This window comes from Anolis sagrei, chromosome 5, assembly GCF_037176765.1.
Source record: "Anolis sagrei isolate rAnoSag1 chromosome 5, rAnoSag1.mat, whole genome shotgun sequence".
In the NCBI taxonomy this organism is placed as follows: Eukaryota; Metazoa; Chordata; class Lepidosauria; order Squamata; family Dactyloidae; genus Anolis; species Anolis sagrei.
This window is the reverse complement of record NC_090025.1, coordinates 66,993,191-67,013,132: the sequence shown is the minus strand read 5'-3', so window position 1 is coordinate 67,013,132 and position 19,942 is coordinate 66,993,191. Positions and strand designations below refer to the sequence as shown.

The window sequence follows — 19,942 nt, the reverse complement described above, 5'->3', positions numbered from 1 at the left end:
AGGGTTGTTTTGGGGGCTGTGGGGGGGAGTGGTTGAGCACCATCCCAGACCTTTGGGCTCAGGAGCCCAAAATATTTGGGATGGCAAATGGGGATTCACCCCCAGGTGAGTCCCCACAGGCCCAATACCCCATTAGACGTAGGACTTTCAGGAAGGCCCAGATTGAATGAGGTATTTAATTAAATCAGAATTACTGAGGTTATTCTGAATTAATTTGTTTTACCAGGGGCGTCATTTGGATGCCCAAGATAAAAACCCAGACAGGTCCCATGTTTTGGGCCTGTCTAGATGGGCCCTTAATCTGCCTGAGAAAGTAGGGAGTTTAAAAACGATATTTCTAGAAATATAGCCTTAACTCAACATGACAAACCATTTTTGAATTGAAGTCAGTTTTTCGGTAGTTTGTATAACATGACAAGGGAATCTATTATTCAAAGACAGTGAAGATGCTTAGAGGGATAGATGTAACCCAGCCTTAAGTGCCAGTTGCAGAGATACTTTTACATAAGCAAGACTAGAGGATATTTATTTGTATAGCAATTTATGCTGGGCATTTTTATTGTGCTGTGTTTGGAGGAACAGCAGTGAGTCAAAATGCCACATCTTATAGTCTCCAAAACTCATTGAAAAAGCAAGTGGACATATTTCTCCTTTTAACTCCTGAGGCTTTATATTTTGGTTAAGAGCTACTTTTAATAATCTCCAAATGTTGCCAGTTTTTAGAAGAAACATTCCTTTTGGAAATGTCAATGAAACATATGGTTTTGCAAGAAGAAAGAGTTTAAATCCATTGGAAAGCCAAGTGTGTGTTGAAATGAATGCACTTAAATTTGCTTAAGTGTCTGTATGTAAATAAGGTCAAGGAGAAAAATACCTGTAGTGAGGGATTATGGTAGCTGAAGTCCAAAAACATTGGGAGAACCATAGTTGTCCACTGTGAATTGAAATATTTATTGGATATGTATTAGTCAAAATAAGGTAAAGTGTTGTTAATTATTATATGTATAGTATGCATATTATGGTAACTGTTCTGTTGGGAAGGGGTACAAACAGGAAGTGATTGATGATTGGCTGTGAATTTGATTTGGAAAGATGAGTTAATACAACTACTTCTGTTAGTAGGAGGACAGTTTAGACCTTGGCAGAGGAGATCAGCAGTGGGTTGAGTCAGATTTAATCGGCTGTTTTAGTCAGCTAAGTTTTAGTCAGGCAGGAAAAAGGTGTGATATGTGTGACTGATATCAATTATATAAGATAGATAAGAAACAGCTAAGCTGTTCATGTTCAACCTTGTCACGATATGTTTCAGCACACAAAGTAATACTCTTTTATCTTGACCCGTTTATTTCATAATTGACCTCTGCTTTCTAGACTATACTAAAGCCTTTGATTGTATACTGTGTATAAATCAATCTTGTGTACTGTATAAGTCAAAGGCAGTTTTTAGGGCCAAAGGTATAAATTTTGATGTGATCTATGGATAAGTCAATGGTCATTCCATACAGAGGGGAAAGTGCCAACACTGCCATTTTTCCACCCAGGCATTCAAAAAGATCAGATCCAACACCACAGTGGAAAAAGTAGAAGGGGTTTGTTCTTCTTTTAGGTTTCCCTGGGACAGAGTAATATCTTGCCTTCTGCCACTGCACTCAGATGGTTTCTTGTTTGATAAGAGTACTACTCATATTGACCAGTGGATAGGTTGATCCAGGTTTTTGAGGTTGATTTTTTAACTAAAATTTCTAGACTTATAGATGAGTGTATTAAGTAGATTTTATAAAACTATGACTCAATCTTTCAAAAAAGAGTGTGACAAAGCATTGTCCTGATGTGTAACTTGTACTCAAGACATCAGGATGCACCCCGAAGCCAGACCCAATACAGAGAAACGGAAGAGTTTTAAATTAACAAGAGGATCAGACAAGGCTATATTTTATCACTTTGTCGGTTTAACTTGTATGGTGAACATATATGTAAAGTAGGATTGGACTCAAAGCGAAACAACATCAACAGTTTAAAATATGTAGATGACATCATACTCATAGCAAAAGATAGCAAGAAGTTGTAAGGATTACTGAGGCGAGTCAAGGCCGAAATTGCACAGACCAGTTTACAGTTGGACATCAAGAAAACAAAAACTATTACAAAAGTAAGTATATAATAAAGAAATTAAAATAGTTCATGATTTTTCCATACCTTGACTCAATTATTCATCGGAATGGAGACTGTACTCAAGAAATCAGAAGAAGACTAAGACTTGGAAGATCAGTTATGAAGGAACTATAAAGAAGATCCAGAAAAGTAAAAATATATTATTGAATACTAAAGTTGGGATTGTTCATGCCATTGTATTTCCCATTTATGTGTAAGATTGGACAGTGAGGTATGGTGCTAGAGAAGATTTCTACAGAGAAAAAATAACTCACTAGAAAAGGCATTGATGTTTGGTAAGGTAGAAGGCAGTAGGCAGAAAGGAACACAACAATTTCAAATTGATAGACTCAATCAAGGAAACCACAGTTTGGAGGTCTCTCATTCACGTGGTTGACATAACTAAAAGTCAACTTGACAACAGTTAACAATAAATGCGCCCGTCTCTTAGGGTGCTTGAATAATATTATTAGGGTGGAGTTAAATTAGACACAAGATATCTGTGGTGATGGTGGTTGAGTTGTGGTGATTAACTTTGGTGACTGGAGTAGGATTTTGGTATTGGTAGCAGTAGTAGTGAAACTTTACCCCACCCTTCAATGAATCTCACATACAAATATACAAGAGGTGTATACTTCTCACATTGGTTTGCCCATGTCTTTAATGACACAAGTGGCATGTTTTACTTTGGCTTTTGGGTGTTCTGAGATCTCCTAGAGAGCTAATATGGCCCCCTACCTTTCCATAGTTATGATCTCTGCTGTATATCATCATGGAAAAAAAGGTTAATTTACCATTTCATAAAAAATGTAAGAAATAGCTAAGGCTTGTAAATCTGTGCTTATGGGCCGAGGTGTAAAGCCCTACAATCTAAGTTGGACTTACTTCTCAGTAGATGTGTATAGAATTCTTCTTTATATAGCTTCTATTCATTTTGTACACATAAGAGAAATCTGTGATGTGTGAACATAAGAAAAAAATGTGACACATTACATGCTGTGACAATAGAATCAAATGAGTTTCTCAAGGCTGTTCATCCCATCAGTGTCTTAATGTGTGAAATGACGTGTTTCTGCTGCATCTGGTATTTTAACTGTACTAGTTTGGACCAAAGTTATTACAGTGATAATTATTACAGTAGGAGAAGTTTGAGGACTTTTAAATGGCATCCTAAAAACAACTATTTTCATGTTCTAGGTGAGCATACAGACAAAGGTGAGAAAGCATGAGCATTTAAGAGAAAGGGATCCTGGTCAGTTGTTTGTAAGGATGTGCAATTATTCTTGCACTAAGAGATGTGCGTACAGCATGAAGACTGTCGATGGATATGCATATGAGAATTTGAATGTCATTGTATGTGAGCATCTGTCTACAAGGATGTTATCTGGTCTTAATGTGTTGAGAGAAAAATGTGTTTCTGAATGTGTGGGGATGCAATGCATTTGCATGCATAGCTGTCCATAAGAATGTTTTTTAGATTCTTATTTGTCCATTGTTCATTTGATCCAAAAAGCTTGGATTGTGTTCTGCAATTGAAATACTAGATTTCTTTATGAGCGGAAAGATCATCCGCTTCCAGTCATTAGCATGTTGTAGGTTTCATTAGATTTGCCAATATTGTAATGTACTGAAAATAGGAGTTAAGCAGCTTTACATTGACATTAGAATGCAAACAATCTAAGCAGCTATTTGGAAGTGCTGATCTTCAGACCTACAATTGTCATTGATTTGGGGCCCTTCATTAAAATCCTTGAATATGGGCAACTGCTTTATCTGCTAAACATAACAAATGGGTTTCTTCTCTTTTATGGAGAAACATTTGATAGTAATATGGATTACTAACAGTGGTTTGTCTCCAAGAGACTTTTAAGAGTCTAGAGAAGTGTTTCCCAGCCCGTGGTCCGTGGACCACCAGTTGTCCGCAAGAACTAAAACATGGTCCACAGCCTCACCATTACTGTACCGTTTCAAAAAGAGTGACTGGCCTCAAAAAACCCTCTTATAGGGTCAAGGCTTATTAAATATGATTTTTTTGTGGATGGGTTGATGGCAACTACTGGATGGCATATGTTCTGTATCAGAAACTGGAGCTGATGTGGTCTATCCAATGTAATTTTCTGAATCAGCACCCTAAATAGCCAACCCAAATCTAAAGTTGACCAAAATCTGATTCGCAGCCCTTTTGCTACTAACGTTGGAGAGTGGACCCTGGTCAAAGGGTCCCTGATCAAGTGGTCTCTGGTCAAAAAAAGGCTGGGAACCACTGATCTAGAGAATAACTGAAGGTTAAATTCCTACAGGATAGAGACCAACACCTCCAGCCAAAAGCATTTTCTTTTTTAAACCAAAGGGCAAAATCATGTTCCTTCCAGCTTGGACTGGCAGTTGATTCTTTCTTTGGCTGTGGCAATAGGGAAAGTCTTCTGTCTCACATGAGGCAAGCGGGCTAATTTAGGATGTCCAGGATGAGCTTCATGGTACATAATTTTTTCCTTTAACAATTTTTTTGCCATGTCTCAAGATATGCGTCCTAAAATAATCACCTCACTCTGCCTTATGGCAGGTCTGACCCTGATGGCCAATTAGAGTTTTTCAAGTAACTTCCAGCTTCTGCAGGTATCTTCCTACTACTAGCTGCACTGTTTGATTAAGTGTATTTATGACTTAGATGAAATCCAGTTGTCAAACACTTCTGGTGTCTACCTTATATATGCACAAACATGATTTAAATTTATCTTCAGTGAATGAAACAAAGGAGGTGATTTTTTTATCCCTGTTGTGCAGCAGAACAGGAATTGTGCACGCATAATGAAATGCAAGAGAGCAAAGTCCCAAGATTTATATTTTGTCAGTATTTACTGTATGACTGTTGTCCTATAGACTCAGAAGATAATTTAAGTTATAGCTTTGGAAAGTGCAAACCACCAAAAGGGATTTTTAAAGAAGAAAGCATTACAAAAACAAAACCCTAGCTGTTGGTGCTGCTATCTGCAAACACAACTCAGCAACCAAAATGTATACAAGGATTCAAAATCCCAGATGAATTCCATAATTTGAATATTGGAAGGTAGAAACTCTTTTCTTGCCTGCTTTTGAATACACCAAATTTAAAAAACGATAAGTATGGCTCGTAATAATAGGTATTTTTACCCACTTGTGTGAGTGTGTTTGTGTTAAAACCTGAATTTTGTGTGTTATCTTGTCCTCTGTGTTAATTAATAAGAATCAGTTCACTTTTTTTGTCTTAGACTCTTAATTCTGTCTTTTTGTTTCGAAGCAAGGCCAGCAATGTGGTGTCATTATATTTATTTATTTATTTATTTATTTATTTCTGGTATTTATACCCTGCCCTTCTCAACCCCCTGGGGGGCACTCAGGTCCTTTTATGTGTTTTATATTAAAATGTGAGATGGTTGTTTCATCTAGTGTCCTTTTATGTGTTTTATATTAAAATTTGAGAAGGTTGTCCCCAGCTGCTATAATACACCAGTGTGTTAATGTTAATTGCCAGTACTGCCTGCTCCTACACAGTCACATAATCCAGATCAGAATGTGAATTAAAGAAATCCTATTCCACTCCAGAGAGTCTCCACCTGCACCCTGGAAACTGCAAAAAAGCTCCCATGGCGACCACAAAGCTTTTTTCATCCAAATCGATCCAACGGAATAACATTTTTTTCATATCCCATTGGGAGAAATGTACTGAACTGCAGCAGACCATCAGATGAGAATCAGCAATGGAACTCATCTTCCAACTCAAAAAAGGGGAGGGAAAATTTTCTTTTGGGAGGGGGAGGAGTGTGTTTACTTTCCTGAGAGTGCTATATCTGGTTCCTTTATCCAAATTTTCCAGCAGTGCAGCTGTTTGTACAAGTACTGTGCATGTTCCTCCCGAATTTCTGCTCTGCAGTATCCATACACTTGGTCAGCTGCAGCACATTTTATCACCAATTTTGGCTTTCTCCTCGCTTTTTTAAACACGTATTTTCCATGTGGATGTGTATTGCAGCGCACATTAGGGATGTGCATTTTCTAGCTGCCACTCCCCCTTATAATAAACATCATTCTGGGTTTTACAGCTTGTGTAGATGGGGGCCACAGTCATCAATGCTCTAATAAACATGTCTCATTATAGAGATCTATAAGAAACACCCTACATATGTAACGCAAAGCCTGTTGTCTGTTATGGGCAAAGAAACCATATCCTTGTTCAGCATTATTTAAATATGCTTCAATACAGAAATATGGAATGAGTACATTCTGTATCTCTGTACTGTACTGGCAATCCAAAGCCTACTCTGATCTTTGATTCTGTTTCATAATTAATTGGTCTTATATTGATGTTTGTTGTTTGACATAGAAAAAAGTCATGGTAAAATGACCTTGATGTTGCATTCTTAAATCACAGTAATTCATCATGAATATGTTTCACATTATACAATACGATTCAACATATCCAAAAACAAATAATGACTGCACTGTTGAATAACAATAGCATCCATTGAAGCTAGCTTCAAGATTTGGTCATAGCCTGCTGTAATCTGTCAGTTGTTAGGACAGCAATTCTAAACTTATACCATCACAGTGGCTTATAGACTTTCAGATGGCTCACAGACTGATGGCAAAAGTGAAAAATACTTTGAAAATCCCATGAGAAATGTCTTGAAAATACTGTGTTAAAATTCATGTGCTTTTATAATCAACTGCAACAATATTGAACAAGATACTCTGCTGTGTAAGAGTCAAGATATTTCTGTTGCTAAATGACAGGTAGGTATGGCTCAATTTTAATTTACTCTGTATTATATAAAAGTTATAGACGCTGCCATTCAAGGCTTGATTCCAATTTCAGGTGATCTTCCCGTAGCAGCACATTACAAAGGGTTGAGCTCCATAAAGATGTAATATTTCAAAACAGCGGTTCACAATTTGTTTGTGTTCTTTACATACTGTATATACTCCTGTATACATCAACTGCATATATAAGTCAAGGGAAGTTTTTTTTTACCATTTGAAAAAGTGATTTCTTTTCTCAAAGACAAGGCAATCTCACTTAGTTTTTCATTTTCAGAAGAAACAATTCTTGGATAGTTTTGCCTTCAGTCAGTCATAAATAAAAAGAACCTCTTTTAGTCATTCAGCTATAGCAGTGGTTCCCGACCTATGCTCTGTGGACCACCAGTGGTCCTAAAGAATGAACATATGGTCCACAGCATCACCATTACTACACTGTTGCCTCGAAACCATGCAGCAACGAGAGTGACTGGTTGTGCGAAACACTCTTATAGTGCCGAGGCAACAGGGATGTTGGGAAGGGAGAGAGTGACCACCCATGAAAGATTACTACTACCACATCAGCTATAGATTATTAAATATGGTTTTCTGTGGGCGAGCAGATGGCGACTACCTGATGGCATATGTACTGTATCAGAAACTAGAGCTGATGTGGTCTATACAATGCAGTTTTCTGAATCAGCACCTCAAATAACCAAACCAAATGTAAAGTTGACCAAAAACTGATTTGTGACACTTTTGGTACTAATGTTGGAGAGTGGTGCTTGGTCAAGTGGTCCCTGTTCATAAAAAGGTTGGGAATCACTAAGCTAAGGCCAACTCTTTGCTCTTCAAAATAAGAAGAGTTTTTTGTGTTAAGTCAAGAGATGATAAAGGTCTTTAAAATATATTTCAAAACCAGTTCTGTATTTGATTTTTTTTTTTAAAAAAAAACCATGCCTCACAGAATCCCCGACCACAGATTTGATGCTGTGATTTATGTCACTCATGCAAAATATAAGGCTTTTTGTTGTTCTATCATGGTAAAAGACTGATCATTCTGGCAGTATTTTTAGGATCAGACCTATTAAATCAACACAGTTTGGATTGTTTCTCAAATGTGCTGCAGGAGCTTAAAAAGATATTTTCAGATGGAGATTAAAAGGGCCTTTCAGTAGCTCAGGAAAATCTGCTGGATTGAAACCATTTTTAGGTGACTGGTTTTTCCCACTGTACTTACTGTAAATGACTCTCAGATAGCAATCCTATAATTGGATTAATGCTGACTCTAAACTGACAGATTACAGCATAAAATCACAACATAGTGTGCTTTTCAAAATTTGTAAAGTGGTACAATCAACAGCTTGTTATTCTTGAAGTAATTCAGCAGCTCTTCAGTTTGGTGAAACAACTAACACCCAAATCAGGAGCAATTATTTGCCAATGCATGGCTCATAATATATCAGCAATGCATAAAAAAAGATAGTTTGTTGGTAGCAAACAAAAGGAATTACTTCACAAACTCCTCCAGAAAAATCTGTGGTATCATTTTTATATAAAATTGAATTGCAGAAGAAGACTGTAATGCAAACGTTTCAATTTGCTTGCTTATTCCTTGTGCATTGTTTAGTTCTACTGTGTTTATAATTATCCTTTGATTAGCCACAAAATCTCTTTACCTATATGTTCTCCCTCTTCCTTATGTCATGGAAAAGATACTTGATTGGAACTTGTAGTCTAAACCATTAAGAACCCTCTTCATTTTTCACATACTTTACATTCCTAGCTTCCAAGGTCTTCACTACTCTCCTAGCACTAAATAACCAATCTGTCACATATCTGCACTAACCCTAGCATTATATGCTAATCAGAAGTTTTCAAACTTCTTTTGATTATCAGAGTACCTTCAGATTTAAAAGGGGAGATTGAGCCAGGATCCATCTTTGCCTTTAAATGGGAAACAGAGGTCATTATCTGAATGTCACAAGTTTTCTAACACTTGTGACATTCAAATCCTACTACAGTACAACCTCATATCAATGCAAGGGATACATGCCAAGACCCCCGTAGATACTTGACGCCATGGATAATAGCAATCCCCATATTTTGACTATACTTGGGCTTGAAGCATACCAAAGTATCACATTGGAAGACCTAGAGGGGCCCTCAAATACTTTCAGGAGGGAATAATTTTTGGAGTGTAATAATTGAATCTATGGTTAAGAGGGTCATATTGTAAATTCAGTGAAGATTATACACAGTTACATGCTTTTAGGATTATAGCCCTTGATACCAAGGAATAGCTCTAGATTTGTGCCTTAACAATAGGACAGATACATATACATGACATCCATTGTTTGTTTAAAATTGGTACAATAATGTTTAGTTAAGACTAATTGCAACAATAATCTGATTCATTCATTGCCTGTATGAAATGGGTTCTATATTATCAAAAGGAAGTGGAACCCTAATAGAACTTGTAGTATTGCAAGCATCCATGTCCCCCACATTCATGCTATGAGTATGGATACCTGATGAGAGGAAGCCTGTGGACATGCATAAATCTCTGCCTTTCAGATATGCATCTACAGCAAATTGTGGATTTTGGGTAGATGAAAAATGGGTGCTTATAAACAATAGGGAGGAACAGTGACCCAGCCTCATCAATTTAATAAAGCCTCCCATTAACATAAACGAGTGTTTTGATTTCTTTCACCACTGGCTATGAAAGAATTATACCTAATTTGACTAGTCCCAAGACCCTTATTGACACACACTGTTTACTTTCATTAAAGTCCTTTGAGACTACAGGAGTCCTTTGAGGAGATACGTGTAATTATATGGGGGAATTCTCAAATATTCATTATAGATAAGTGCAGCTTAATGAAACATGATCCTTGGAAATTGCCATTAATGTTTATCCCAATACACTATTGTTTCTGGCATTGCTTCTCTAAAGACTTAACAAATTCCCTTCCTGTGTTTTCATTTGTAATGAGTTTATTTCTGATCTATTAGCTTGTGCTTCCTGTGACTGCTTTTATAAAATACACACATGTGGTGAGTCTTTTCCCACTCATAGACTCTTTCACACAACAAAAGGATAAAGAAAAGACTTCTTTAAAATCAATTAAGTAATGTGTTTTCTTATTTTTTTGTTTGTTTGTTTGTTTCTCAAAACTCAGCATGGAAACCAGAAAGTTACTGCCAGTGTGATGGAGGTAAATGCTTCACAGTCACACAGACAAACTTCAGCTGAAACTTCGCCACTGCCTCCTTCACCTCCTCCTTCCAGGGTGTCGATTAACAGACCCTCTCACTCACCCGACAGTGGTGGCAGCCACGTAACATCCTATATTTTGCCAACCAGTTTTTGGCCTTCACGCTTTTATAGAACCCTGGCCCTTTCACGATTCTCATACACATACCCTTTCCTAGTTCCAGACAGTACTATCCACCACAGGACTGAAACGGCCTCTGTCAGGACAGACTCAGCCATGAGTGAGTACTCCTCTCGCCCGGTGAGTGAGTCCTCCACGGCCATTCTAGATGACCTACAGAGCTGTAACTATGATACTACTGACTGTTCTGAAACACCTTCCCCAACCTTGAGCCAGATGTCTGCTGTGTCAGATGGCACCACCTTAACCTCCACTGCCGCCGGCTGCCATGTAATTATATTTTCTCTTTCCTCCCTTTTGTTCAACCAGGCTGACAATATGGGAAAGAACTAATCCTTGACTGGCACTCCATCTAACTAATCAGCATGCTAGTCTTTGGCAGTATTTCTTTCTTTGAATGTTTACATGTCATATGTTTAAGTAATAACAAATAAATCTGGAGGTAGATCATTCTAGTACTTTGAATCAGTGCTCCATCCTGTAAAAGATAAGTTTCCTTTTCTGATCAGTTAAGAGTAGGGATCTAAATAGTGTCTTAATTTCATTACTGGATGAGCAATGTTTTGAATTTTTGTGCATTGACAGGGATTTCTTCTTCTTTTAAAAAAATGTTGTGAAAGGTTAGTTTTGCACAGAATCTTGCACAAAAATGGTTTTGTAAAAATATGTTTTGAGTGACATATGTTTTTCTATAGGTTCAGCATTTTCCTACTGCTGCTTATGATGAACTTTCTATTGTCATCAGGAATACAAAAATATAGTGATTGAGACTTGAGATATCAAAATAAGCCTTATTAAAATGAAAGAAAAAATACAAATGTGAATTTTCACCATGTGAACAGTGAAAAGTCTTTCCCCTTGTAGTTTTGTTTATGTTAGCTGAAACATATTTTATTTGTTTTCAATTTTTAAATCTGTTTACTCAAATATTATTTCATTTGAGATTAATTTTGCTATTGAATGTCCAGATAATATACATGATTAAAGGTGAACCATAAATCTCTTGATGAGAAATGAATAAGCATTTTACAATGTCTGCTTTCAAAGTTACATTTTCTACTGTGATGACCTTCTCCTTAATCCATTGATGGTTTAGTTTCTAAATGGTAAACAGGAAATACAAGTGGATTGTCTTACTTGTGCTTCTGCCATAACCTTACAACCCAAATGCCACACATAGGTTTTCCAAACCAAAAGAAATGTCCACATCTGACAGATTTCTATATGTTTCTTAAATAAGAGAGTTTAAATGTTTTTGTTGAGGCTTTATGGTATCATTGTGGAATAGGATATACAGGGTACACATACCTGTACCTCTTTCGATACTGTTACACTCAAAATATCTCTTATCAATGAGGGAAGGATACTATCCACACATTCAGATAGTTACTATTTATTGCTGCTTATCATATCACAGGACTAGGAGCCCCCAATGGTGCAGTGGGTTGTGCTGGCAGGACTGCTTACGGGTTCGAATCCGGGGAGCAAGATGAGCTTCCATTTATCAGCTCCAGCTTCCCATGTGGGGACATGAGAGAAGCCTCCCACAGGATGGTAAAACATCTGGGCATCCCTTGGGCTATGTCCTTGCAGACGGCCAATTCTCTCAAACCAGAGTTTCAGAAGTCGCTCCTGACATGAAAAAAATATCACAGGTCTACACCTTGTTATCACAGCAGAATCTGGAGCTTTACCTTAAATTTTAGCCCCAGAGGAACCTTGTAATTATTTTTTAAACATTCTGTGTTATGCTGAAAAAAATTATAGGATAAAAGGACAACTACTTAGAGCTTCAAAACATTATTCTTCGGCTTGAAGCTCAAGTTAACTTTTTCATGCTTTCCTTGGGCAGAAAGTTACTGCAAAGGGCAAACTTTTTAGTGACTACTAAGGGGTCACCATCATTAAAAGTGTGCCTCGACAATGGATGTTAATATATTTATAAATTCAGCATTTAACGCAACTTTATTTTCCATAGCAGAGATCCCTTGACTGCGTGAAGTTGCTTCTTATTCAGCCTTTTTCTCCAACTAACATTTCCCCCTAAAGCACTTCTTGTCTTACAGGAATAAAAGCATGAGTAATCTTTACATTCCTTCCCTACAATGCGTTTTTTTTTCTTTCAGGGACACATTTTCTTTTAATAACTCACGGGAAGTGCTTCAGAGTAAAGGCATGTGTCCTTAATGGATAGGTCGAAAACCCATGAATTAATGTGCACAAGACACATGAAAACTACAACAACCAACAACTTGATTATGGAGATAATTTCATCCTCATCTCAAATGAGGCATGCAGGTTCTAGCTGCAAGGTTAAACATAGCTGGAATATAGCAGCATTTAATGGACCACATTGCAAAATTATAGGGTTTTATATTTTAAAAGACTTCTGAAAGAAAAAAGAAATCTAACTTAAGATGATAAAATAGGTTGATTTTTAATCCCAAACAGTTTACCTGTTAAAAGTAGGATGTGATTCTAAACAAATTTATTAGGAGTTTTGAACTCAGGGTGGATCCACACAGCGTGGAAAGTGCGCAAGCTCCCGGATACCGCTCCAAAGTGGGTTTAATGTATGTGTGGAACCGCCCTCAGTGCGCATATAGCTTTCAAAGGAATGAATTTAGGGCATGAAATGCTGGTGTCTTTCCTAATACCACCTGTACTGCCTTACAGGTATAGAGTGATCAATGAACATAAAAGTGTAGCAGATTGGTATAATGTATTACTGTATATTCTCATGCATAAGTTGACCTAAATATAGATCAAGGTCAGGTTTCGGGGCAAAAATTATGGATTTTGATATGCTCTATGGCTAAATCAAAGGCTATTCCATGGAGAAGGGAAAGTACAAATGCCAACTCAGGGAACCAGGCACACTTGTCTACCACCACCTTTTCCTCACTCAGGCCCCTTCCACACAGCTGTATAAAATTCACATTGAACTGGATTATATGGCAGTGTGGACTCAAATAACCCAGTTCAAAGCAGATATTGTGGATTATCTGCCTTGATATTCTGGGTTATATGACTGTGTGGAAGGGCAGTCAGGTAAGATGCGATGCTATGGCAAAGAGTAAAGGGGGTTGATGCTTCTTTTAGGCCCGTCGCAAACTAGGTTTCTGCTGGAGAAAACCTTGCTAGCAAGTCCCTGACGTCATGAGCCTGCGCCTCTCTCCCCGCCCCTTTCTCCGCCCCTTTCTCTTTGCGAGCGTGGTTTTTCCTTTGCTAGGGCAGCATTGCCCGCATTTTCTCTCAGTTGAATTCTGCCAACTGAGAGAAAATGCGGGCAATGCTGCCCTAGCAAAGGAAAAACCACGCTCGCATGGAGGAAGGGGCAGAGAAAGGGGCGGGGAGAGAGGCGGAGTCTCGTGACGTCAGGGACATGCTAGCAAGGTTTTCTCTCGCAGGAACAGAGTTTGCGACGGCTCTTAGATTCTCCCAAAATGGAGTGAGCTCTTGTCTTTTGCCACTCTACTCAGAGAAGGGGATGGTTCCTTTTCTGATAAAAGTTATACTTATAATACTCATACTGACCTGTGGATAATTCGACCCAGGTTTTGGGAGGTTTTTTTTACTATTTCAGTACTTCTCACAGCCAATTGAGTCTCCTTATGGAGAAAGAAAGCAAGATATAAATAAACATAATAATAATAATAATAATAATAATAATAATAATAATAATGCAAAGGCTCTGGCATAAACCAGTACAGGTGGTCCCAGTAGTCATTGGCACACGGGGTGCCGTGCCAAAAGATCTCAGCCGGCATTTGGAAACAATAAACATTGCCAAAATCATGATCTGTCAACTGCAAAAGGCCACCTTACTTGGATCTGCATGCATCATTCGAAAATACATCACACAGTCCTAGACGCTTGGGAAGTGTTCGACTTGTGATTTTGTGATACGAAACCCAGCATATAGATCTCATTTGCTGTGACATACTGTGTTTTTGTATCAGTAAAATAATAATAATAATAATAATAATAATAATAATAATAATAAATGTTGCTGTGAATGGCCATATAGTCCGGAAAACTCATAGCAATCCAGTGATTTCAGCCATGAAAACCTTCGACAACATAATTATAATTGATGTCATTTTAGTGCTTTGCAGCTATACCTGAGAGTACTCGACTAGTCTGTGGTAGCTTGGGGCAAACAGCTTAACAAAGTGAACTGTCTGCTCCTGCATTAGGCTGCTCAAGTAATAGTCTCTAGCTCTGTAACTACACCTCTGCATCTGCCGCCTAAGGCTGCCACCTCACTATGCATCCTAGCACAGCCAAGCAAAGCAGCTGCGATTTGTTTGGATTTTACCAAATTGTAAATCCAGCAATTCAAAAGCTACAACTATGTGGCCCTAATAAATCAAAGCTTGCATAAAATGGCAGGCGTAGCATAATTTTTCAAAAATAAAAGAGAGATACTGGTGCAGCACAGTGGATAATATGTTGTTAAATGTGTAGCCATAGAAACCTACAGCCATCAATTATCTTTTTTATGAGTGTGTGTTAAACTCATTCTCAGACTTATCACAATACTTGAAAGATTTTTTTAAATTCTCTTGTTGTTATGTTTATATTTATGTGAAAAATATATGATATTAAAGAGAAACCGGGGGGCAGGGATGACTGTACCGCCATCTTTGTTTTGTATCGTATGAAAGCAGATGTTCTATGTTTTGTATCATTTGAAAGCAAATTCTTTCTCTGAAGTTTTAGCGGCTTCCCATGATTTCAGCATGCCATATTTTGGGGTGGGGGTTTGAAGGAGAATGGTTGTGAATTATATGTTATAACAACATACTTCTGTTTGGAGGATCCCGTCTCCTTCTTCCCCCTTTGTATTTGACGTTCATAACTGTTCTCTGGGTGGTATCGTGGGATGTGATTATTTTTGTATGTCTATTCTTCCCTCTCAGACTCAGATAACAGTGAATGGGACCTCTAGTGCAGCAACAAGCCCAATGAGTCACTTCCAAAGGCCTTTCTCCCCCGCTTCAGCCTATTCCCCGCCAGTCTCACTCAGTTCAAGCACAGTTCACCTGCACCAGAGCAGGGTTATGGGTGAGTTCTTTATATAGTGCAAATTTATTAAACTCTAAAGAAAGCCCATTGTAAGCTGATCTGGGTTATGTAAAATTAAGGGATGATTTCTCCAATTTTCAATGGACAATGTGCTTCGAACTGCGCCCCTGACAGCAGGAACAGGAAGCCCTAAATCTGCAAAAAGAACCTTTTAATAAAATAACGATATACCTCCGTTAATAAAGTACATCCGTTCCTGGGCATTACATTTTAATACAAAAAATGGTGTCATACAGAAGTAACATGGAAAGAGGTGTATAGGTTCCTACACCACAAAAAAGAGAGGGAATTGTACACATTTCAGGAGATCCCCTCTCCTCAAAACTAAAGATATGCACATCTTGTAATGAAACAACTAGTTTAGACAAATGTCTAAATTTAACTGTAAGACTTCTTCCTTCTAACGATCATGTAAAGGCTTTTCTCAAAATTCATCCAAATACTAGTTTTACCTGCTTCCACTTTTCTAATAATTTCAATTATGGCAGCAAAACATTTGTGCTTTTTAAAAAAAACATACTATGGTGAACTGGTGAGACAAATCTACTCTTCCTTTGTCTCTTTGTTTTGCTAATCATACATAGTAAGGGGGCTGCTGTTTACCTTGCCTGTTGTAAGCAGGCACTCATAGTTGGATCCTACTCTTTCCCTGCTCAAGATTTACAGCATTGTTTACGACAAGTGTGCTTTCAAAAGCCAACACTGAAAGTTTGTGTTTCTCCTAGCCTTCTTTCACCCTCCTACCAATGTTGATGCTGCTGAAACAGTTTTTAACTAGACAAAGGCAAAGGAGGGTCAGGCAAGCGTAAAAAGACTATAAAAGAAGCTTATATTGCAGAGGCTTTGTTAACTGAGGTATGCCTGTTTTGAGAAAACAGGGTGGGAAATCAAATGCATTTTGCCACTTTGCCTTATTTTTTTAAAGTTAGATTTTGCATCCATCTGAACTGGCAATGGCAACAGCAACAAACTTCTATCCAGTATCTTCTCAACCCCCAAATGACCTAGAAACATTGGCATTTGGGGATGTCATGATAGAGGAAAATGTGTAGCTTTATTTTCTGTGACAGATACCATTTCCCTTCACCAAAATGATGCTGTCCTGGTCATTTTGGTGCCAAGGATGGTAACTGGGCCACTGCAAATGGAGTTGGATTGCTGGTGAGTCATGAGATAGCTTGAAGCGTTAATAAAGGAGCCATTGTCCATAGAAACCCTGTGAGAAAAAATCTCAACAATGGTGAGATATTTTGTGATCAAGAACCTGAATATAAAGTGAAGTTGCTGTTTTTAGGTTTTGACTGTAGCTACAGCAGTGTGCCAGAATCATATTATGGGATTATTAATTCTGTGAAAAATTATTCTTAAGTGACGTTGCATTTTGAAACGGAGATATTTGGAGAATACATTTCTAACAAAACATCATGTGATGCAGCCTACAAAGGAGGGTTTAGTATTACAAAAAAGGAGAGATCTTAGCACAAAAACAGGGCCTTCAGTCCTATGGAAAAAGCAAACCAAAGCCATCATGTTTCCATATATTCATTGCTGGGGAAAATCAGTGGGTGGGTGGTATTGCGTTCATGTCCTATGTCTGGGCTTCTCATTGACAACTGGTGGACCAGACCAACTGTGTGTAATTAATGTTGGAGTTGATAGGTATTTAGTCTAATAAAATTCAGCTCTTCTTCTGTACTTATTATTTTTATCAGGCCAATAGGTTGGAAGAAGATTTCACTCCCCTCTTCTAATCTGTACAGTTCTGGTGGTGTCCCTTCCCATCCCCGTCCCCCCCGATCCCCCGGGCAATGGCTGCTTTTTGCTGTTTTTTCAGAACTATTACATTATTTGCATTTGCATGGCTGATGTCACATTCAGCTAGTCCCTGAAAATCCCACTGTTACAGGAAGATTATTTCTTCCATTCTTGGACTATAGGATCACAGTCCACATTTCCCGCCCTAAATTTAGTATTGCACGTATTTGGAAAGAAGCCCAGTTATTCAGCTATTTTGTACACAGTAACCCACCTTACCATATATGTTTCAAACTGTGTTATTTATAGTCTTGCAAATTTAAACAAACAAGAGAGGTGCCTGTGCCAAATATTAGCAGTCTTAATACTTTGTTTCATTATTTCTATGAAATGGCAATAATCTAGACTTCTCCTGGACCCAGCTTACCTTTAGAAGCATTTACTACATATGTGCTGTTTTGTACTTTAAGATATGTCGATGAAGGACTTATTTATCTAATTATACTGTCATTTGGCAAGCAAGATTCTTTGGCACATCGTATAAGACTTTTGCAGCTGTAGCGCAGTAATAACCAGCAACCCCAGAATGAATTGTTCAGAAAACCCATTCTTAGCGTTATTGTAATTGTCAAATGAAAATATTCTGATCATCTGATATTTTAGAACAGTGGTTCTCAATCTGTGAGTCCCCAGATGTTTTGGCCTTCAACTCCCAGAAATCCTAACAGCTGGTAAAATGGCTGGGATTTCTGGGAGTTGTAGGCCAAAACACCTGAGGACCCACAGGTTGAGAACCACTCTTTTAGAACATCGTTCTTGTTCAGGGTAAACATTGCTTGGAGCCTGCTGTCTGTCTATCTCAACAACGAAGATGTTCAAGACATGTGACCATCAGTTGTGTGTGACTAGTTGCATATGATCCAAGATGAACTGGAATGGTAGTGTTGAAACCATGTCTAGTCAAGCTTAGAAAGGTTCCACTGACACCAATGAGTTTGGCGTTAATTTTGACTGGGGTGAGAACTGGGTGGCTCTCTAAATACTGCTGAACTGCCAGTCCCATCAGCATAGTCAGTGGTGAGGAACTCTGGCAGTTGTGGTTCAACAATATCTGGCAGGCCAGCCCTGGTCACTATTAATTTGTTCTGTGGATTTCAGTGGGCCAGTTCTAAGCACAACTGTATCTAGATACAGTTTATACCTAGCAAATGGGGAAAAAGCTTTTAAACTGCTTTCCTCAGCTTATACAAAGTCCAAGGTTTATGTCTATTTGTTACACTTTTTCTGTATTTAATTTTGGGGTGAAAGCTAACTGGACTGGTGTATGTTCACTAATAAATGGAAATTGTTGTGTAAGAATGCAATGAAGTAGTTTGTCACTGTGTTCAGGCCATTGCATTAAGAGGCATGTTGCTCAGTGGTACATCATGCACTGCACATGTAAAAGTCCTAGATGCAGTCCTTCACATCTCAGACTAAGAGGGACCTCTTCCTGAAACCCTGGAGAGCTAGTCAACCATACTAGATTTGGTGGGCCAGTGGTCTGACTCCATATAAAACAGTTTACTAACTTCCAGTAATGAGGAAAGGATAATTGCAGAACACTCCTCAAACTTGTGTTCAACTCAAGGGGTTGTTATAATTACAGGCAGTCCCTGAGTTACAAACATCTCATAGTTAAGAATGGGGGTGAGACAATAGGAAGTAGGAGAAATCTACCCCTAGGAAGGGAAACTCACTCCTGGAACAGTTATGGGGAAAATTTGTTGGGTTTCATCCCTGGACTTCACAGTTCACCAAGCTTCCAGGCATCAATGAGTAGATAGACTAGAGATAGGATTAGGCTGAGGGATTCCTCCCCCACATTCCTATACATGTTTACCAAAAGGGCTTTATCTTTCCTCCTCCTGCTAACCACTGTCTCCTCCCCTTTTGAAGATGTGGCAATGGAATCTCTGTGAGTGAACTTCCTTTTTTAAGGGTATTTTATTGCCCTGGGCTTGGCCATGTGGCCATTCATCATTTTCCAGTCTCTTCTGCCTTTTCTTCCTTCCAATGAGGACACATTTTGCCTCTCTCTTTAGGCAAAATGTAGATGCATGGATTTTTACTTTTTATCCTTTTACTTCTTTAGAAGATGAGATTTAGTTAGCTCCATGACCTTTTCTATCTAAAATAGAACCTAAAATTCTGACTCTGCAGTCCTGTGCCATCCTAAGTAATAGAAGCTTATCCCAGCTCATCACATGTTAGTTTCTGCTGGTTATGAAGTTTACTTCTGGTACTCTGCTTTATTTATGGTGGAATCAACCCAACTGAGGGTTATTTTTGAGCCTAACAGCTCGGATTCCCCAACAAAAGGTGTCTCCACTAAAGTTTTATTACCAATCCTTGTTTCCACAGCAAGCAATTTTTTCCAAAATCCAATCATCACAGGGACAGAAGGTGAAATAAAATCTTCTGAATAGAGGCAAAAACAGCAAAACAAACATCACAGGGGTGGTTATCCTTCCCTATGCTATCCAAAACTTGCTTGGATATATATATGGCTGGAGTTACACTTTAAAATGTACCTGTTCCAACTTACATACAAATTCAACTTAAGAACAAACCTACAGTACCTATCTTGTTCATAACTTGAGGACTGTCTGTACTTTCTGCCCCTTTTCCTTTGTTGCTTTCTATCATTCAGATTATCTCTGCCTCATCAACTTCGTTCAAATAATAATTCATCTTTCCTTTCCCTTCTTGCACCATCATTTTTTAAAAAA

At 38.2% G+C, this 19,942-nt stretch overlaps 1 protein-coding gene across 15 annotated transcripts in view; it reads left to right on the top strand.

Moving 5' to 3' along the window:
- The window catches only part of SORBS2 (sorbin and SH3 domain containing 2), a 222,447-nt gene that overhangs the window by 119,395 nt on the left and 83,110 nt on the right, over positions 1-19,942 (top strand). For 8 of the 15 annotated variants that reach the window (XM_067468738.1, XM_060778609.2, XM_067468740.1 and 5 more), the window contains 2 exons: positions 10,110-10,595; positions 15,251-15,395. In XM_067468738.1, the coding sequence (XP_067324839.1) occupies positions 10,110-10,595; positions 15,251-15,395 (631 nt within the window). The remainder of the gene's footprint in view (positions 1-10,109; positions 10,596-15,250; positions 15,396-19,942) is intronic. The other 7 variants (XM_060778612.2, XM_060778622.2, XM_060778614.2 and 4 more) reach the window with 1 other exon arrangement.